At 37.3% G+C, this 22,356-nt stretch overlaps 1 protein-coding gene across 2 annotated transcripts in view; it reads left to right on the top strand.

Annotated features, from left to right (window-relative positions):
- The window catches only part of BARD1 (BRCA1 associated RING domain 1), an 87,468-nt gene that overhangs the window by 20,996 nt on the left and 44,116 nt on the right, over nucleotides 1-22,356 (top strand). For both annotated transcript variants that reach the window (XM_011967886.1, XM_011967888.1), the window contains one exon: nucleotides 13,406-14,355. In XM_011967886.1, the coding sequence (XP_011823276.1) occupies nucleotides 13,406-14,355 (950 nt within the window). The remainder of the gene's footprint in view (nucleotides 1-13,405; nucleotides 14,356-22,356) is intronic.

The raw sequence follows: 22,356 nt of genomic DNA, 5'->3' as shown, positions 1-22,356 counted from the left end.
TGCAGGGGTTCTTAAGGGCCCCTGCACCTTTGGCAGTGTTCAGAGTGGAAGTGGGTAAGGTGCCAAGACCAGCTCGGTCAGGGAGACCCTAACCCAGTGGTGCTAGAGGAATTAAAGACACACACATAGAAGTACAGAGGTGTGAAGTGGGAAATCGGGGGTCTCACAGCCTTCAGAGCTGAGAACCCAGAACAGAGATCTTCCTACGTATTTATTAACAGCAAGCCAGTCATTAGCATTGTTTCTGTAGATATTCGATTAACTAAAAGTATCCCTTATGGGAAATGAAGGGATGGACCAAAATAAAGGGATGGGTTTGGCTAGTTATCTGCAGCAGGAGCATGTCCTTAAGGCACACATCACTCATGCTGTTGTTTGTGGTTCAAGAACGCCTTTAAGCGGTTTTCTGCTCTGGGTGGGCCAGGCATTCCTTGCCTTCATTCTGGTAAACCCCCAACCTTTCCGCGTGGGCATCATGGCCATCATGAACATGTCACAGTGCTGCAGAGGTTTTGTTTATGGCCAGTTTTGGGGTCAGTTTATGGCCAGATTTTGGGGGGCCTTTTCCCAACATGTCCCCTTTATTTGATTTGCAAAGTGATAAAAGCAAGGGCAGCTCTGTCAAGCTTAGCTACTTCTCGCAGGAGTCAGGATCCACATCTGTCGACTATCCAAAGACAAACAACACAGATTAAAAGCACAATCATCATAGAAATGACAGAGCTTCCAAGTGTGTTTATCCATTTTAATGGGTTACTAACTGCTAATCTATCTGCAGCTCCTTCAAGCCCTCCAGTTCTTGGCATGAAGGTCAGGTGTGCCTGGGATGCTTTAAATATTTGTTCTTTTAATTTTGCAATATTCAAAGACAAGTTTGTAGAGTGTCTTTCTAGTTGCTTTTTTATTCTTTCCTAAATTTTGATCTCGTTATTAATAGTTTCCACAAATCCTTATGGCTCCTACAGTGGGCCATATCATTTGAGATTGAGGTGCCACTATACCGCCATGGTTCCAGATAATAGGAACTCTTGCCGTACTTCTTTTCATTTCTACCATCTGACCCTTTTGTTCAGATCAGCGGAACATAGTGTTGCTGTGGCATGCAGACTGAGAGGTGCAATTTAAGCTAAACATCCCATTAGGGGACCAATTAATAGTGATACCATAGGAATCATTGTGCAGCACCTCTGCCTGTTCTGCAGTGCAATCTTCCTAAACAAGTACGTTCATTTTTTCTGGTCAGGTTCAATTTTGTTTACAAATAGGTTTTTGAGGGCGATACACCTCTATTATAGGTGCAGATTTTTTATGGTAAATACTGAGATCAGAAAGCATGCGTAACTGCATCATAGAGTGATTACATCTAGGCATTATTGCCAGCCAAGATTGATAAATATGCCCAATAAGTGTAATTGTTCTCTGTGTCAGCCCTTGTTGAAGGAATACTCGCGGCAATGGTGATCTTCGCTATCATAGCTGCCATTAAATTATTCATTGTGACTAGCTGTCCTACTTTCCTTAGGTTTTCTTCTGCCATCTGTGACAGCTTCTTGATCTGTCCCCAGGTGGGTGACTTTGTTCAATGAGTGTTGCTTGTGACAGTTGGGGTCCTCCTCAGCATCATCCTCAACATGGCTGCAACCAGGGGGTCCTCGGGATGCTCCCAGAAACTCTTCCTTGTCATCTGGCTCATGATAAGGTTTCAGGTGTCTTGATGATATCCAAATCGGCTGTTGATTTTGACCTGGAGAAACGCAAATATAACCTCTACCCCAAGTTATAATTTTACCTATTTCCCAATTTTTTGTTATTGGATCTCTCCACCAAATCAGTTGTTCTGCTTCTGTCTTTACAGCTGGTTTCTGTAGATGCTGTTCAGCTGCTGATAACATCTGGCCTTTGGGCAGGCTCAAAAAATTTAAAGTTAATAATGCTAAATTCAATTGTGTATGGGCTGTGCTATAATCCGTTTCTCCCCCTTTTTTGTTTTTGTTATCAGTTGTTCATCTGTATGAAATCATAACTGAGCATTCTCAATTAACTCTGTGAACTGAACCATGTATGAAGAATCAGAAATCGCATTAATAGGCATATCAAAAACAGTCAATACCTTAATTACAGCTACAAGCTTTGCTTTTTATAGGGAGACTGGAAAACTTTTCAAGCCAGAATAAGAAGCTTTACCATTACTAGACCTATCTGTAAAACAATGAAAATGCTTAGCAGGCTGTAGGTTGTTTACCCCAGGAATTGTAAATGCAAACCGTTCACAGTCTTGCTCAGCTAAAGGGATAGTAAAGAAACAGTCTTTTAAATCTATGACTATTAAAGGCCAGTTTTTTGGAATCATAGCAGGAGGAGGCAATTCTGCCTGTAATGCTCCCATAGGTTGTATAACTGAATTGATGACAGTTAAGTCAGTTAACATTCTCCGTTTACCTGATTTTTTCTTAATTACGAAAACTGGAGAATTTCAGGGGAAGAATGTTGGTGCTGTGTGCCCATTTTCTAATTGTTCAGTAACTAATTTCTCTAAAGCCTCCAGTTTGTCTTTACTTAGCGGCCATTGTTCTATCCAAATTGGCGTCTCTGTTAACCATTTTAAAGGTATAGGTTCTGGAGGCTTAACAATGGCCGCCATCAAAAATGATATCCTAATCTTTGGCGAGAAGATTAGCTTCTTTCCACTTGAAGCGGTTCTTTCAAACCTTGCAATTTTTTTTTTCTAGTCTTATACGAGGGACATACCTCATTTCATGCATTATATGTTGACTTTGAGGACTATATAATTGTTCTGGAATTAGAACTTGTGCTCCCCATTGTTGTAATAAATCTCTTTCCTATACATTTATCGGTACAGAAGTTATAATTGGTTGAATAGTCCTAGGTTGTCTGTCGGGCCCTTCACAATGCAAAAATATAACTACTTTGATATACTTCAGGGGCTTTACCAACTCCAACTATGTTAAATTGAGCGGGTTGAATTGGCCATGTGAATGGCTAGTGCTGTAGAGAAATGATTGAAATGTCTACTTCTGTATCTACCAAACCTTTAAATTTCTTTCCTTGAATAGTTATTTCATAGGTAGGACATTTATCAGTAATTTGATTTACCCAATAAGCTGCTTTGCCTTGTTTATTTGTGCCTCCAAATCCTCCTGTTCATTTAATTTCACTTTTTCCCATTCCTACATATGGCACAATCAGGAGCTGTGCTATATGCTCTCCTCAGTCTGCTTTCCAGGGAACACAAGTAGATATCGTAATTTGAATTTCCCTATTGTAATCTGAATCAATGACTCCTGTATGTATTTGTACCCCTTTTAAACTTAAACTAGACCTTCCTAAAAGTAATCCTATTGTCCCTGCTGGCAAGGGTCCACAGACTCCTGCTGGGACCTTTTGCGGGGATTCCCCAGGTAGAAGGCTCACAGCTTTTGTGCAGCGTAAATCTACTGTGGCACTACTGGCTGTGGCGGGGGACAGACATTGTACAGGGGTGAAGGAATGGCCTGAGCTGGAAATGCCCCAGTTTAGAATGGGGCCTGGCACGGACCCCTCATGGCGTTTCCCGAAATCGGGTTCCCTTCTTTATCAAACTTAGAGTGACACTGATTAGCCCAATGTTTTCCTTTTTTACATTTTGGACATATTTCAGGATCAGTAGTTTTCTTTTTTCCTCTATCTGGCAACCTGACTTGCATATTTTTTCTACATTCTTTTTTAGTGTGACCATGCTTCCCACAGTTAAAACAAGCTCCAGGAAACAGAGTATTTCCTTTATCCACTCTCAGTCCTGCGGTTGCCTGTGCTAGCAGAGTAGCTTTATGCAGATTACCTCTGATACCATCACAGGCCTTGAAATAATCAACTAAATGTGCTTTCCCTCTGATACTATGCAGAGCAGCCTGGCAATCGGGATTAACAGTGTTGAAAGCTAATAACTGCAACACTATATTCTGAGCAGCCAAATCTGCAATCATCTTTTTAAGAGACTCCTGTAACCAAGCTATAAAGTCAACATATGGTTCTTTGGGTCTCTGTTTTATAACACTAAAGGAAGGGTATTGTTCTCCACCTGAAGTGATTTTTTCCCAAGCTCTAATACACACTCCTCTAAACTGTTCTATGGCCTCATCTTGCATGAACACTTGTGCGTCTAAACCAGTCCAGCTGCCAACCCCCAGAAGTTGGTCTGCAGTTATATTAATTCGAGGTTGGGCCTGGTTATTGTGAGCAGCCTGAATGGAAGCTTCATCTGCCCACCAAGTTTTAAATTGTAAGAACTGAGCAGAAGTTAAACAAGCTTAAGTAAGAGTGTCCCAGTCAGTAGGAATCATCCAACTGGAAACAGCAACATTCTTTAACAGTCCCATTACAAAAGGAGAACCTGGTCCATAGTGATTTATAGCTTGTTTAAGTTCTTTGAGTAATTTAAAAGGAAAAGGCTCAAATGTAGCTATTATATTTCCCTGTTGATCTGGGGAGTGTCTTCTAACAGGAAACTGCCAAGCCTCTAAGTCACCCTCTCATCTAGCTTGCTGAATTCCTGCCTGAATAGAACTAAGAGCAGTCGCTGAAGGCACTGCTCGAACAGTCACTGGGGCAACTACTTTTCACCCACTGTCCTCTGGAAAAGCAAGATCTGGAGGGTGAGGCCACTATTCTTCTTGAAAATAATAACGAGGGAGTGCAGAAGGGTAGGGAAGAGCCTCTCCCTCCTTTGCCGCTTTAACTTTACCTGGCCAAAAAACATGCTCTGTAACCTCTTTTGTTACTTCGTTATACTCGCCTTCCTCCCTCTCATCAGTGTGAAAAAGTTCTAAGGTGGAACGAACCACAGCCCATACTTGTCCCATTGTTATCCCAACGCTTCCAAGCTCCCCTTCTTACTACGGGGATTGCTTTAAGAGTACTCAGGTGTCCTCCAGCTAGTTCCACGTTCTCCAAGTGTTGCTCCGGCGACCCTTCAACCTGGATTCGAGCCCCAGATTGGGCGCCACTTGCCAAGACTAGCTTGGTCAGGGAGACCCTAACCCAGCGGTGCTAGAGGAATTAAAGACACACACAGAAATATAGAGGTGTGAAGTGGGAAATCAGGGGTCTTACAGCCTTCAGAACTGAGAGCCGTGAACGAGATTTGCCCACGTATTTATTAACAGCAAGCCAGTCATTAGCATTGTTTCTACAGATGTTTGATTAACTATAAGTATCCCTTATAGGAAACGAAGGGATGGGCTAAAATAAAGGGATGGGCTTGGCTAGTTATCTGCAGCAGGAGCGTGTCCTTAAGGCGCAGATGGCTCATGCTGTTGTTTGTGGTTCAAGAACGCCTTTAAGTGGTTTTTCGCCCTTGATGGGCCAGGTGTTCCTTACCTTCATTTCGGTAAACCCACAACCTTCCAGCATGGGCATCATGGCCATCATGAACATGTTACAGTGCTGCAGAGATTTTGTTTAGGGTCAGTTTATGGTCAGATTTTGGGGGGATCTCTTCCCAACAGTAAGGGATCAGTGAGTTTCTTGAGTTAATTGTGCAGTATGAAAACTGTTCATGTTTGTGTGAAAGTGACTTTTGTTAGATTCTTAGGAGTGTGTGGTCTGTTAGGATTATTGGCTTTGCATTGAAATTTGAAGTGCTACTTTGGGGTTTGTGGCTATGATGATATTTTGATTTGGTTCTTCACCAGTTGCTGTATGGTAATGTATTCATTTGCTAGAACTGCTGTAACGAAGTATCACAGACTGAGTGGCTTAAACAACAGAAATTTATTGTCTCACAATTCCAGGCACTAGAAGTCTGAGATCAAAGTGTATGCAAGGTTGGTTCTTTGTTGAGGTCTGTGAGAGAGAACCTGTTTTAGGCCAGTCTCCTTGTCTTGTAGATGTCCATCTTTATGTTTACATGGTGTTCTCCTTGTTTGTATGAAATCTCCCCCTTTTAAAAGGACAGGAGTGATATTGCATTGGGGGTCCATCCTACTCCAGTATTGCTTCATTTTAGCTAGTTACATCTGCAATGACCTTATTTCCAAGTAAAGTCACATTCTGAGTTATTGGGGGGTTAGGACCTCAACGTATGTGAATTTTGTTGGGGGAAGAACACAATTTATAACACTATAACATTTTTAATGGTGATAAATGGAGAGCAGGGTAACCCTTGATGGATTTACTGCTGTCAGTTATGTTATACCATAGGGGTGCAAAGAAGAGTAAGATAGACTCCTTTCCAGAAATTTTACTCTAGCTAGTGATGTTTGAATCATTTATATTTTGAGGACTATGGAATATGAAATGCTTTCTTCATATTTCATCATTAAAGATACTTAGGAAAATTGTGTTTAGAACAAGTTTCTGAGGCCTTTAAGAATGTAGTCTTTCTCATCTAAATAGAGTTGGAGATTGGAGAGAGAATTCTAGTGATTAATTTCCCAAAGACCATTTTGTGTTTGTTTTCTTTATTATAATTAGGAATAATTACTCTAGTCCTTACTGGACTTAAGCACTGCTGCCCTCAACGTTACTTATATTAAGCTGAATTGAATTTCACTCTTTAGATAACACATAATCCAGAATTTAGGAACGTGAAGGTCATCTTTGATCCCGTTATTCTGTAGGTAAGGAAACAAGACCCAGGCTACACAGGGCGGTTGTGTTGTACATTTCTTACTGTTTTTCTATTTTGCACAACTTTTTGGTTAGAAGTGTAGGTATTCATTATGTTTGTTGAATTGAGTTGCATAAAAATTGGCAGTGCTAATTCATGTCCTAGAGACTAAACTTAAAATTATTTGTTTACTTATTTTGAGACAGACAGTGTCCTGCTCTGTTGCCCAGGATGGAGTGCAGTGGGACCATCATGGCTCATTGCAGCCTTGAACTGGGTTCAAGAGATCCTCTCACTTCAGCCTCCCAAATAGCTAGGACTACAGGCACTCACCACCACACACCCAGCCAATTAATTACTTTTTTTTTCTTTTAGAAGAGATAGGGTTTGCTGTGTTGCCCAGGCTGGTCTTCAACTCCTGGCCTCAAATGATTCTCCCACCTTGACCTCCCAAAGTGCTGGGATTAGAGGCATGAGCTAATTGTGCCTGACCTAATTAAAATAATTTTAAAATACATTCTTAGAATTTGGTTTAAATAATTCGTGTTATAGTGATAACATCTATGCATTCATAGACCTTCTTAAAAAATTATAATAGTAGTATCTTTCTTTGCTACTTTGATAGAAAATGACAATAAATTTAGAGTATAAACATTGAATTGTAACCTTCTGTTGAGATCTCTAAATTCCATGGTGCAGAGCTTTTTCTACTTATATTAAAGTTGTGTAGTCCCCAGCTTTTCATCCCAAATTCTTCCGAAAACAAATTAGCCTTATGGGCATTTGAGATTTTTTTTCTGGAACATTTCCCTTTGTTTCTTTACAGTTTGTCTATTCTATGTATTTTATGCAGTACCTTTGTGGTAGTTGATTATCTAGTAGGTACTTCTAGAACTAAAAGGTTAGAAGGTAAACGATATACCAGGAACTGATAGTTGGGGACAAAAGACAGTTAGTCTTCTTTATAATAATGAGGACGTTGGAAAATGATCTCACTAGGATAAGGGTATTAGATTAAGTGATTCCTAAGCTGTCATTCCAAAATTGTATGATTCTGTTAAATGGTCATGTGTAGAAGATGATGAATTAAGTGGAATGGTGAACATCTCTCACATTTTCTCTTTTAGAAACCCGGCAGTTCACAATTTATCTTTCAAATGAACCTTGTTACTTGCATTTACTATAATATATATAATTACTGTAATTAAGATGGGCAATTAGGAAGAACTTGTCAAATCATGAACATAGTGTATGGTATACCGGAGATAAAGAAGCCTGATTTATAGTAATACTTTCTAAAATGAGCTTCTAAATACTTGAACAGATTTTTCTTGGTTCAGTGTACTTTAAAGAGGAGATTGTCAAATTTTGCTGACAACCATTTATGGAAAACTTTACCTTATCCTTTATAACACTTTATAACATGATCTTCTTTTTACTAATGGAGTTAAATTTAAAAGTTTTTATTTTCTCTTGAACCATATCATATTAAGTCAGACCTTGCAGGTGCTGGTCAGGTTCTGTGAAACATGTTGGTGTTGGTGTCATTTAAAAAAAAAAATTTGATTATGCTTTTACAGTATTACAATTTCCCTTTCTATTTTCTGCTTTAGAGAGAGATGCTGGTCTTTCTGTAACGATTACACAGTGTTTCATATATGCTCTGACGTTTTTATAATAGAGGAAGATGAATGTTTGAATAGCTGTGTTGCCGTTGTTTTTTTTAAATAGAGCTAAATGCTTCCTAAGTTATAAAATAATCATTCTTTAGTGAAGGCGTTAATGTTGCACAGATGGTAGCAAAGGACTTTCCTTTGATTTTTAATAAGGAACTGGTTCGTCAAAGAGATTTCTCAACTTCGGTTGTGAAACCTATAATAGAGAATAATTTGAAAGGCACACAATGTACATCATTATAATCCTTTGATGTAGATTAATGATAGCTAAATCACATTTTCTAATTGCCTCTTTTTTCTATAGTTGATTATTAAATTTTAAGAAAAAACTTGGCTAAGCAGCTCTTTAGTAACACGTGCATCTCTGTTGCTCAATATTTTGTGATGTACTCTGAAATTCAGAGAATAGAATTTTCTTTTAAATATTATTATTAAGGAATTTACTGTGCAGAGGAAGGACCAATGTTTTTCTTCATGAAATGAATATTATGATTTATCGTGCTGAGAAGCATTCACCCGTAAAAATTGTTGGTAGTTGTTAATAATGTGATTTATGTTCCAGCAGTAGTGTTTTGCTTTTTACAGTTTTATCTTAGATATTATCTTAGATATTCAGAATATCTAATAAAATTCAGAATATACAGTTATCTTTGTTGTTGTGCTCCTTGCTTAGTTATGCAAGACACATAATTAAAATCTTCTTGAGTAACGTTATTACCAGATGAATAGTAAAATTGTGTTCATATCAATTACGTTGAATATGTTATCTTCATTTACTCATTTATAAGGTAGGAAATATGTACATCTGAGTATGAAATTTCTGGTCTTTTTAGATTTAGGTTTTTAGTCAGTTGAGTATGTTGCTGCTATATATAAGGCTTAATTTTCCTTTAAAAGCTCAATTCTACATTTTTAAAGTTTTTCAAACATTGAGAACCTCAGGGTTTGACATGGTTTTAATTGAAAATGTCATCTACGTTTAAAATAATTTAAAACAAAATCAAATGCAAGTTATTATAGACTATCAGAGGATTAACCTTTATGTCTTTGTAATCCTGAGTCTTTCTTGAAAAGTAATCCTGGTAACATTTCATTTTGACCTTTCCTATAGACTTGAGATTGTATCAGAAGTGACTTGGTTTTGAAATCTACTTATCACTGCAAAGAAAAGACCTTGTTGAATCTAGACATAAAGTCTTTATGTGAATGGATACCTCTTTCTGATACTTTCCAAGATCCTGTCTTAATAACACTTTGTGGACCAGATCATGTTCACCTATGACATTTAAAGGGTTTACGTAGGAGAAACTGCCCTTATTCAGATATGTACTCCTGCCTCCAGCAGGTTTATCATTTTACTGCCTTTTCAGTGTCGTGCTTCCATTCCTTCTGCAGGAAGCAATGGCTACACTTTGGAGTAGAAAATCTTTACTCTTTTGCTAGGCAGGGATCATGTCTGAAATTTCTAGAGTTAAGTAATAATTATTTTATTTTTCAAAGCCTGTTTCCCATTTCTTCTCACTTGTTTTAAGGTTCTTTTACCAGATGAGTGCATTTTTAAAGATAGGACTTTTGTACTCAGGAAATATGAGGTGAAAGAATAGGCAGAAGAAACAATTTTGAACTTGAAAGAATTGAGATTATCATTAACAATCTTCTGGTGTATTAATAATTTTAAGCTGGTAAAACAATAAAACAAGCTGTTCTGTGTGAATAAAAAATGACTAAAAGGAAATAAAAAATAATTGATGATGTACTTTTCTTTTGCTAATAAAGACATGAGAATGTTGAGAAGAAATTTATTCCACAAAACAGTAAGAAAATGAAAATAATGTATCTCTTAAGTATTAAAAGTTTGCAAGAATAATCACCATTTGAAAATGTTATTGAATATCTTAGTAACATCAGATGTTTATTTCCTATATAGTGGATGTTTTAGCGCTTAGGAATAAGACTAGTGGCCACTGGTTTTCTTCTTAAGGTACCTTATGTTTAGAACTCCATTCCATTAAAATTTGTCTTTGGTTCTGTAATGTAAGTAAAGTTTTGTGCAGCGTTCTTTTCGATTTGAATGAAGAGCAACTTTAAAGGAGGAAAACAAAATTTGGGTAGTTTCTTTTTCTCTCTGTCTTTTTCTCTGTCTCTCTCTTTTCTCTTCTTTCTTTTTTTAATAGGAATCACAGAACATATTGTAAGAAGCCTGGTTGGTCAGAGGAGATTGTGTTAATTAGGAGAATGTTTGTCAGGCAGCATGAAATCATTTGTTAATTATTTTTTTAATCTTATCTGGTTATTGTTATTTTTCCAACTTTCTTCCCTTTCTTATGTTCTTTTTTTCTTTCTCTCTTTCTTTTTTTTTTCTGGACCTGAAATTACCTTTGCTAATCCAGTTTGTGTGGAGAGATAAAGCACCAGATTGGGAGTTAGGGGACTCCTTCCTTCTTTTTGTTTTGACTTTAGTCCTTCATTGTTAAAATGAAAGAATTAGACTAAATTATTTTCAAGTTTTCTTCTAGCTCTTAAAATTAATTCTAACATCTCTTACATAAACATTTGGAAAGATTTAAGAAACTATCAGATAATTTATTCACTAGTACTTACTGAGTACTATCTATTCATGTGCTTAACACTGTGCTAGGCTTACCTGGGTTGATTTTTACCTATGTTTACATGGAGTGGGAGAGAATTTTAAGGCAATTTTTTTTCTTGAAGAAAATGAATATCCCAAAGACAAAAACAACGTAAGACAACTTGAAAGGAGTTGTCAAAATCAGAAAAGTGGATGATTTGTATGATTTGTCAATGAAAAAAAACTTTTCCTCTACACTCTTAGGTTCATTGTATGGAGGCCTGTGAATTAAACTGTAAAAAAGATTAGTAAGAGAAAAGACAGATTTTTATTTATGAATATATATGTAAGTTCACAGAAAAATGTGACTCTCCAAACTGGCAAAAATAGGGGTTTATAAACCTAATGGGAAGAGGTAGAGGGAAGAAAAGGCTTCTATGGGAAGAACAAACGGCTTTATTTCTTTTTTTAAAATTATACTTTAATTTCTGGGATACATGTGCAGAACGTGCAGATTTGTTACATAGGTATACATGTGCTGTGGTGGTTTGCTGCACCCATCAACCCGTCATCTACATTAGGTATTTCTCCTAATGCTATCCCTCCCATGACCCCCCACCCTCCGACAGGCCCTGGTGTGTGATGTTCCCCTCCCTGTGTCCATGTGTTGTCATTGTTCACCTCCCACTTATGAGTGAGAACACGCAGTGTTTGGTTTTCTGTTCCTGTGTTAGTTTGCTGAGAATGATGGTTTCGAGCTTCATCCATGTCCCTGCAAAGGACGTGAACTCATCCTTTTTATGGGTGCGTAGTATTCCATGGTGTATATGTGCCACATTTTCTTTATCCAGTCTATCATTGATGGGCATTTGGGTTGGTTCCAAGTCTTTGCTATTGTGAATAGTGCTGCAATAAACATACGTGTGCATGTGTCTTTATAGTAGAATGATTTATAATCCTTTGGATATATACCCAGTAATGGGATTGCTGGGTCAAATGGTATTTCTGGTTCTAGATCCTTGAGGAATGCCCACACCGTCTTCTACAATGGTTGAACTAATTTACACTCCCACCAACAGTGTAAATGCATTTCTGTTTCTCCACATCCTGTCCAGCATCTGTTGTTTCCTGGCTTTTTAATGATAGCCATTCTAACTGGCCTGAGATTGTATTTCATTGTGGTTTTAATTTGCATTTCTCTAATAATGATGATGAGCTTTCTTTCATGTTTGTTGGTCGCATAAATGTCTTCTGTTGAGAAGTATCTCTTTATATCCTTTGCCCACTTTTTGATGGTTTTTTTTTTTTCTTGTAAATTTGTTTTAAGTTCTTTGTAGATTCTGGATATTAGTCCTTTGTCAGATGGATAGATTGCAAAAATTTTTCTCCCATTCTGTAAGTTGCCTGTTCACTCTGATGATAGTTTCTTTTGCTGTGCAGAAAAATTTTTTAATTTTTCTTCTTAAAAACTCTAATGAATCTTTGTATAATCTGTCTACCCTCCATGGAATCTTTGTGTTTTAATTCTTAATTATAAATCTATATTTTTAAAAAACTTTAAAAAAGTTATTTTATATATATATTTAGAAAATATGTATATTTTCTAACTGTATAGTTTAATGAATTTGCACAAACTGAACTTGCCCAGAACAAAAACAATACCGTGGAAGTCCCTCTTGTGCTCCCTTTCAGTCACTGCTTTTCCCTATAGGGATAACCAACTACTATTCTGACTTAACACATTAAATTAGTTTTGGCTGTTTTATATTTGATGTAAGTGAAAACATACAATGTGTATGTAGCTTCTTTGACTTAAGAGATTATGTTTGAGTATGTAGTTATTGTTTATTCATTCTTACTAATCTTTGGTTATACAGCTTGAAGTTAATATTAGATGATACCTAAAGGGTCATGACTATTGTCTTTAATCCCCTGTATTCATTTTGTCAGAGATAAGTCTCGAAATCATATAGTATGGGTCCTCCAACTTTGTTCTTCAATATTATGTTGGTCATTCTAAGTCTTTTGCCTTTCAAATTGTACCTTTCTTTTCCATGTAAATTTTATAATTGCTTGTTGAGTTTTACAAATAAGCCTACTGGAATTTACATTGGGATTTGTTGTATCTGTAAATCTGTTTGGAACAATTGGCATCTTAACAATATTGTTATAGTTCATGAACATGGTATATCTCTCCGTTTGTGTAGAATTCTTTAATAAGTATTTTGTAATTCCTAGCAAACAGAATTTACACATTCTGTTAGATTTGTATTTTATGGCGTTTTTTGGTACTATATTTGGAATATAAGTTTTATGTTTTGTTCTCTGCTATATCTTCAGTCTCTAAGATATGGCACAAAGTTGGATTCAGTAAGTATTTATTGAATGAGTGAATATCTGCTGTCAAAGAGTTCATACTCTAGGAGCTGAGAAAGAAGTACATAATTAAAAGATGATACACTTTAGGGGAACTATAAACAGAATTCTTTGGGAGCTCCTTGTGGGAGCAATAAAGTTCATGTAACAGATTTCTTTTTCTTTTTTTCCTGTCAGATTTGAAAGAAGATGACCCTAGGAGAAGTTTGTTTAATGATGCAGAAAACAAGAAGAATTCAATTAAAATGTGGTTTAGCCCTCGAAGTAAGAAAGTCAGATATGTTGTGAGTAAAATTTCAGTGCGAACCCAGCCTGAAATAAAAAAAGATGCAAATGCTCAGCAAGACTCCTATGAATTTGTTTCCACAAGTCCTCCTGCAGATGTTTCTGAGAGGGCTAAAAAGTCTTCTGCAAGATCCAGAAAAAAGCAAAAAAAGAAAACTTTAGCTGAAATCAACCAAAAGTGGAATTTAGAGGCAGAAAAAGAAGATGGTCAATTTGACTCCAAAGAGGAATCAAAGCAAAAGCTGGTATCTTTCTGTAGCCAACCATCCGTTATCTCCAGTCCTCAGATAAATGGTGAAATAGACTTACTAGCAAGTGGCTCCTTGACAGAATCTGAATGTTTTGAAAGTTTAACTGAAGTCTCTTTACCATTGGCTGAGCAAATAGAGTCTCCGGACACTAAGAGCAGGAATGAAGTAGTGACTCCTGAGAAGGTCTGCAAAAATTATCTTACATCTAAGAAATCTTGGCCATTAGAAAATAATGGAAAACGTGGCCATCACAATAGACTTTCTAGTCCCATTTCTAAGAGATGTAGAACCAGCATTCTGAGCACCAGTGGAGATTTTGTTAAGCAAGCGATGCCCTCAGAAAATACACCATTGCCTGAATGTTCTTCACCACCGTCATGCAAACGTAAAGTTGGTGGTACATCAGGGAGGAAAAACAGTAACTTGTCAGATGAATTCATTAGTCTTTCTCCAGGTACACCACCTTCTACATTAAATAGTTCAAGTTACAGACGAGTGATGTCTAGCCCCTCGGCAATGAAGCTGTTGCCCAATATGGCTGTGAAAAGAAATCATAGAGGAGAGACTTTGCTCCACATTGCTTCTATTAAGGTAGGATGCTTACTCTGAAATACCATCTCAGAATGAGGCCAACGGTAAAGCAATTTCTTTGGAGTTGGTGAAAAATGGCATAGGATTACTAGGATAATTAACCTTTCACAGACATGATACTTCCTCTGAACCAGAGAAGCCAAATTCACAGGGACAGCATCTCTACTTCAGTTGGAGCAGTGGCCCCTGAGTCTGGGCAGCAGGATCTTGTAGGAGAAAACCAGATTTGAATATTTCCGCTTTTATTTTGCCAAGTGCTTCTGCTTTTGTCTATTTTACCTTCAGTTTTTATCATTTTGTTTACCTGTCCTCATGCTTTATGAATGTAGACAATTGCTAAGTTATTACAGGCAACAATGTTTTCCTAGTAAAAGAGCCCACCAGAATTTGGAAGGTTGAAAGATGTGGTCTGTACATTTCTCCAATGACCAGGACATTTGACTATCAGAAATGGCTCCTCTGGTTCACCACAAAGATGTCAGCCATTCCTTTTACTGACCTGTTCATTGAACGTTAATTGTCTTTAATTATTCTCAGCACCTGGGATGTGGCAGCATTTTTTGGAACCTGGCCTGTTTTCTAAATCTTTGAAATTGACGCAGACACTACATGTGAAACAGAGCAGTAGGCACCACAGCTTTATAGGCTTTGCTCTGTGATTTCATGCAAGTGTTAGGAAAGTATGATATGGTAGACCTTAGTACTAAATTAGGATAGCTTTTATGCTCTCTTAGCGACTGTACGTAGTCAGTTCACCCAGGAAACCCTTTGGTCTTCTGGATGGGTAGAGAACTTTGGGGCACCTGGGAGGAACCACTTGGAGGCCCACAAACATGAGGCACCAGGGCAATATAAAACATTTGGGAAGAACATGGAGTAGACATTGAGTGTGGTCCAAAGATTCCTGTATTTCTGTGTGGAGAAAGGGAATAGCACAAACAGAGCTTATCCCAACTGCTGCTGGTTTGTTTTCCTTGCTTTTCTTCCAGATTAATAAGGAATACAGTCAGCTCTGTGTATCTCTGCGTTCTATGTTTATGGGTTCAACCAACTGCGGATCAAAAATATTTGGGAGAAAAGCCAATAACAATACACAATAAAAAGTAATGCAAATTTAAAAATATTGTATAACTATCTGCATAGCCTTTATATTATATTATGTATTATAAGTAATTTAAAGATGATTTAAAGTATACTGGAGGATCTGTGTAGGTTATTTGCAAATACATCATTTTGTATAAGGGATCTGTGGATTTTGTTATCTGCTGGGACTCTGGAACCAGTCTCCCGCAGATACTGAGGGATGACTGTACTCTCTTTCTGATACCAGTGAGGCAGGGACCTTACAGCATGACCTCATATCCTTTGGACATCTTGAATTTTTGGACTTGGCTCTGGTTGTGTTTTAGTTTTATTTTTGCAAATCCTGACTTACAAAATCAGACTTTTTTGTCATCTTTGTTATATATATGTATATTATATGTATATATAAGCTATTGTAAACATAAAGTTATAGACATAAGTAACTAGTGCAATTATTATTTTTGTTCATTTTTCTGACTAATACATAGTAATTTATGTATTTTGCTTTCTGGGAATTTTTTGGACTATCAGGCAAGCATTTGCTTATATTGGTGGAGACTTTTTCTTCTAACCATAAGAATAATTTATTAATGAGGATCCCTAGGGTCTAGGCCAGAGTTTCGTAAATTCTTTCTTAAAGGGGCAGTTAGAGTAAACGTTTTCAGTTTGCAGGCCGTGAAGTCTCTATAACTGTTCAGCTCTGCTGTCTTGGGGTAAAAATTGCCATAGATTGCTTCATACAAGTTTTGTCAGTTTACTTAGAGTTCTGCAAGAATTAGAATAATCCATTTTTATTTCCTTGGACTTAATTATTAAATGTGATTATTGTCACCAGTTATCAGATTATGTGATGGCACATTTTTTAAAAGTTAATTTTTATTGTTTTTAAAATCAATTAATAGTGTCCTTTTAAAATTTTTTTATGAGTTGAATGTATGCCTCTCACCTTAGCTTTATTTTAATAGACATATCCTTAAAATCAGTAGATTTGCTTATATATATATTTTATTTATTTATTTATTTATATATATTTTGTGATAGAGTCTCGCTCTGTCACCCAGGCTGGAGTGCAGTGGCACAATGTCAGCTCACTGCAACCTCTGCCTCCTGGGTTCAAGCATTCTTCTGCCTCAGCCTCCCAAGTTGCTGGGATTACAGGCACCTGCCATCATGCCAGGCTACTTTTTGTATTTTTGGTAGAGACGGAGTTTCACCATGTTGGCCAGACTGGTCTTGAACTCCTCACCTTAGTTGATCTGTCCGCCTCAGCCTCCCAAAGTTCTGGGATTACAGGCATGAGCCACCACACCCGGCCAATCTTTTTAGAAACAGTTTTCATTTCATTCCTATCCTAATTTTCTTATTTGCAGCCAGGAATAAATAATCCATGTGTACACATATTGCAGTTCTGCCTTCTTATTTATATTTTGTACCCACCTACTTCAGAAAAGGGTTTGAAGTGGCTCTAAAGTTAAAACTACTATAAAATGGAACAAGGAGTTGGTTAAGAGGAAAGAGTTACTACAACTGGAGTGAATTTAGTTTTGATGACCTTAAAGGCAGCCAAAGCAAATAAGGGGAAGGACCAGGTTTTGTGCTGTCAAAAGGTATGTGTCTTTTTTGGTGGTGATTATATTTTGTACCCACCTACTTCAGAAAAGGATTTGAAATGGCTCTAAAGTTATTTATACTTGCATTGTATTGTTTCTTAAGCATGTTGGTAAACTTGCAGTTTCTACAGTTTGAGCACATGGTTGCACTGAGCATGCTTGGTGTATGCACTGAGGGCAGAGAACCCAGCAGGAGTTTGTTCTCCTGCACTAGTTACCTTCCCTTACTGCAGGTAGGGCTTTACTGATTGATTTCTGAACTTGGAAGCATTATTAATAAACATTCTATAATACCTGGCCCCAAACTACCTCTGGGCATCATCGTTGGCCATAACCTTTTCATAGCTACCACCCTACTAGCAGCTACTTCTCTTTTCTTGTCCCGACCACTTACATTAGTTTTCTATTGCTGCCAAAACAAATTACCACAAAGTTAGCGATTCAAAGCAATGCAAATTAATTTTCTTACAATTCTGTACACCTGAAGTCTGGTATGGGTCTCATCACACTAAAATCATGCTGTCAGCTGTTTTCAGGAGGTTCTAGGCAAGATCCATTTTATTTTTATTTGGATGGTTGGCAGGGACTTCATCGTTCTTGTGGTAAGACTGAGATCCAGATTTCTTGCTGGTTTTCAGCTGAGAGTTGTTTCCAGGTTCTAGAGACTGTCACATTCCTTTAGTTCGTGGTCCTCTTCTTCATCTTCATCTTCAAATCCAGCAGCAGCAGATTGAGTCCTTCTCACATCTCATCTTTCTGACATAGCCGAGAAAGATCCTCTGCTTCTAAGAATTCATGTGATTAAATTGAGCTACCTGAGAAATGCAGAATAATCTCCCCATCTCAAGGTGTGTCCACTTAATTATATTGCAGTGTCCCTTTCACCACGTAAGGTAATACAGTCACAGGTTCTGGGGATTATTTGTGAACATTTTGGGGGGTCATAATTTTTTGACCACACCACTGAAGTAGCTTCCTAATTTCCCTTTGTATTTCCTGCAGTCGGTTCTCTATGTAACAGCCAGAGTAATCTGACCGAAGTCAAAATTGTCATTTCTCTACTGTCCTACCAATAAGTCTTTTTTATACCCCTCTTCCTATTTGAATATCTTCATAACTCATGTTCCTTTTTGAATGTCCGCATCACCTTTGTTAAACCTTTGTTACGAATGGGAGATTTTATGAGAAAGTATTGTACCTAAGTAGAAACAAAGATACTCATTATTTGTTCTTCTGATTTATTACCACAATTACTTTTGCACCAACCCAGTAGAAAACAAAATACTAAGGATATAGAGAAAATGTTTTATTTTCTATTATGTCAGTTTTGCTTGAGAATTTGTATCATATTCACCTTCCTCTTTTCTTACCCCACACTCCCCTACCAAGTTCTCTAGCACAAATTCTTAAAATGGCAGTGATTACTCATAATTTATGCCATAGCAATGACTTACTGTGGAATAGAAGAATGGCTTGAAGCTGGCATGACATGATGTATTAGTGATGTAGACATAATAGATAATGGTTTGAATGCAACTTACAGGGCATGGTATGCTTAGAACATAACAAAGGTGGTGAAGATCCCCTGGATAGAGAGAAGATCCCTTGTGAGGAGACTCATTAAGAGTTTAACTCTGTAGTTTATTATGCTTGAACACAGTCATGTTATATTGTGTGTGAAATTATGTATCCTTCATAGCAGCTTCATGAGAAGGTAACAAAGGAAACAAAAGCAGCCTTGGCATATGTGATATTTTCTCAAGAGTTTAATTTCTAAAATACCTCTTGGAGTCAATATCTACTTTCCTCCTCTGTTGCTTACCACATATGTGTAAGTCTGCTTCTATATTACCAGTAACTTATTGTGCCATTGACTGGGTTATCAGAATTATCTGTTAAATTACAGGCATACCTCATTTAATTGCACTTCACTTTTTTTGTGTTTTGCAGAGAGTTTTGTTTTTGTGTTTTTTGACAATCCTGCATTGAGCAAGTCTGTCAGTGCTGTTTTTCCAACAGCTTATGCTCGGTGTGTCTCTGTGTCACATTTTGGTAATTCTCACAGTATTTCAGATATTTTCACTACTGTTGTATCTGTTAGGGTGATTTGTGATCAGTAATTTTCAGTGTTACTATTGTAATTGCTTTGGGGCACCACAAACCCTGCCCGTGTAACGTGGCAAACTTAATTGATAAACGTTGTCTTTTCTGACTATTCCACTTACTGATAATTCTTCCATCTCTCTCCCTTTGAATCCCTGTTTCCTGGGACACAAGAATATTGAATTTAGGTCAGCTAACAACACTACAATGGCCTTTAAGTTTTCAAGTAGAAGGAAGAGTCGCTCATCTCTTACTTTATATAAGAAGCTAGAAATGATGAGTGAGGAAGGCACGTTGAAAGTTGAGATAGGCCAAAAGCTAGGTCTCTTGCCAAACAGCCAATTTGTGAATGCGAATAAAAAGTTCTTTAAGGAAATTAAAAGTGCTACCCTGTTGAATACACAAATGAGAAGAAAGCATAACCGCCTTATTGCTGATATGAGGAGAGTTGAAATGGTCTAGATAGATGATCAAACCAACCACATTTCCTAAGCCAAACCCTACTCCAGAGGAAGATCGTAAATCTCTTCACTTCTGTGAAGGCTGAGAGAGGTAAGGAAGCTGCAGAAGAAAAGTTGGAAGCTAGCAGAGGTTGGTTCATGAAGTTGAGGGAAAAAAGCTATCTCCATAACATAACAATGCATGTTGAAACAACAGATGCTGATGGAGACCCTGCAGCAGGTTATCCAGAAGATCTAGCCAAGATAATTATGAGAGTGGCGCACTAAACAACAGATTTCAGTGAAGTTGAAACAGCCTTCTGTTGGAAGAATACGCCATCTGGGTTTTTCATAGCTAGGAAGGAGAAGTCAGTGCCTGGCTTCAAAGCTTCAAAGGACAGGCTTTCTTGTTAGTAGCTAATGCAGTCAGTGACTTGAAGTGAAAGCCAATGCTCATTTACCATTTGGAACAACAAAGCCTGGATGAGAGCACATCTTGACAGCATGGTTTACTAAATTTTTTAAGCTCGCTGTTAAGACCTACTGCTCAGGAAAGATACTCAAAATATTACTAATTGACAGTGCCACCTAGTTACCCAACTGTTCTGATGAGGATGTTATAAGGAGATTAATGCTGTTTTCATGCCTCCCAACAAAACATCAATTCTGTGGCCCATGGATCAAGGAGTAACTTTTACTTTCAAGTCTTACTATTTAAAAAAATGCGTGTTGTGGCTGGGCGGGGTGGTTCACGCCTATAATCCCAGCACTTTGGGAGGCCAAGGTGGGCGGATCATAAGGTCAGGAGATGGAGCCATCCTGACTAACACGGTGAAACCCCATCTCTACTAAAAATATAAAAAAAAATTAGCTGGGTGTGGTGGCAGGTGCCTGTAGTCCCAGCTACTTGGGAGGCTGAGGCAGGAGAATGGCGTGAACCCAGGAGGCAGAGCTTGCAGTGAGCTGAGATTGCCACTGCACTCCAGCGTAGGCGACAGTGAGACTCAGTCTCAAAAAACAAACAAACAAAAAAAACCAAAACATTTTGTAAGGCTATACCTGCTATAGATGGGATTACACTGGTGGTTCTGGAAATGACTCACCATTCTAGATGCCATTAATATCGTTGGTGATTCATGGGAGGATGTCCAAATGTTAACATTAACAGTGGTTTGGAAAACAGTTGATTACAATTTTCATGGATGACTTTGAGGGGTTCAGGACTTCAGTGGAGAAAGTAACTATGGTACAGTAGAAATAGCAAGAAAACTAGAATTAGAAGTAGGGCCTGAAGGTGCAACTGATTGCTACAGTCTCATGATCAGACTTTAATGGATGAGGCATTGTTTGTTATGGATGAGAAAGAAAGTGGTTTCTTCAGATGGAATCTACTTCTGGTCAAGGTGCTGTGAACATTGTTGAAATGACACCAAAGGATTTAGGAAATTACATCATCTTAGTTGATAAAACAGCATCAGGGTTTGAGAGGATTGGCTCCAATCTTGAGAGAAGTTCTGCATGGATAAAATGCTACCAAACAGCATCACATGCTACAGAGAAATCTTTCATGAAATGAAGCCAGTTGATGTGGCATACTTTATTGTTGTCTTGTTTTAAGAAACTGTCATAACCACCCAAACCTTCAGCAACTACCTGCTTGCTCAGTCAGCAGCCACAGCATCAAGGCAAGACCATCTAGCAAAAAGATTGTCACCATTTTTTAGCAATAAAGTTATTTTCAATTAAGGTCTGTTCATTTTCTAAAAAACATAATGCTATTGCACACTTAGTAGATTACAGTATAGTGTACATGTAAGTTTTATACGCGCTGGGAAACCAGAAGATTCGTGTGACCTGCTTTATTGCAGTATTTGCTTTATCACAGTGATCTGAAACTGAACCAACAGTATCATAGTGATCTGAAACTAAACCGACAGTATTTTTATTTTGTAAAAAATACAAAATAAAATTTACTGTATTTTATTCAGTAAATTCTAACTAAGAAGCCAGAGAAATATTTAACGTATTTTAGAGCTTCATTCCAGATGGTTAATTTTTGTATGTTTGTTTTAATGGCATCTAATTGCCAAGAAGGGAAGTTTTTGGTTCCTGGTCAGTTCATTTACATGGAAAAGCTTAACCATGCTAGGCAAGTCATTTGTCTTATACTTAATTGTAATGTTCTGTATTGTTTTTATGAATATGTTTATTATTAATGGTATTTTAGAAGAGCTAAGCTTTATAATAAGGAAAAGTTTTGTTTGTGTGTGTATGTTTTTGGAAAGTTTATATTGCTGGAATATGTGTGGATCTGCAATATGTACAAATGTGTGAAGGATCTTTCCTTTGATTGAAAGATTAGCAATAAAAGATTCAGTGGGATACACACACACTCTTATTTTCAGCCTTCAATATATTACTTGAAAATACCAAATTCATTGAAAATTTTTAATAAGCCTTGGCAAATACTTTCCTTAGGTAAATTATTTTTGCTATGGTTTAAGAAAAGTTCAATTATTCTTTCAAGTTGTGAGAAGCTCAAAAGTGAGTATTTGAAAGTAATTTAAAGAAGCCAGAATCAAAACTTAATTTATTTCCTGGCTACTTCATATCAGTTCAAGCTTATCCAGTTACTGTAGACTCTATCTAATTATCATAATTTTATTTATGCGCATGACATTACATTTACATGAAGTAGAAAGATGAAAATATGACAAACTTTCAAGTACTAAGGAGGAGAAAGCAGATTGGTTATAAAAAGCAAG

Source organism: Mandrillus leucophaeus, unplaced genomic scaffold (genome assembly GCF_000951045.1).
Source record: "Mandrillus leucophaeus isolate KB7577 unplaced genomic scaffold, Mleu.le_1.0 Scaffold815, whole genome shotgun sequence".
NCBI lineage: Eukaryota > Metazoa > Chordata > Mammalia > Primates > Cercopithecidae > Mandrillus > Mandrillus leucophaeus.
This window is presented reverse-complemented; position numbering and strand designations above follow the sequence as displayed.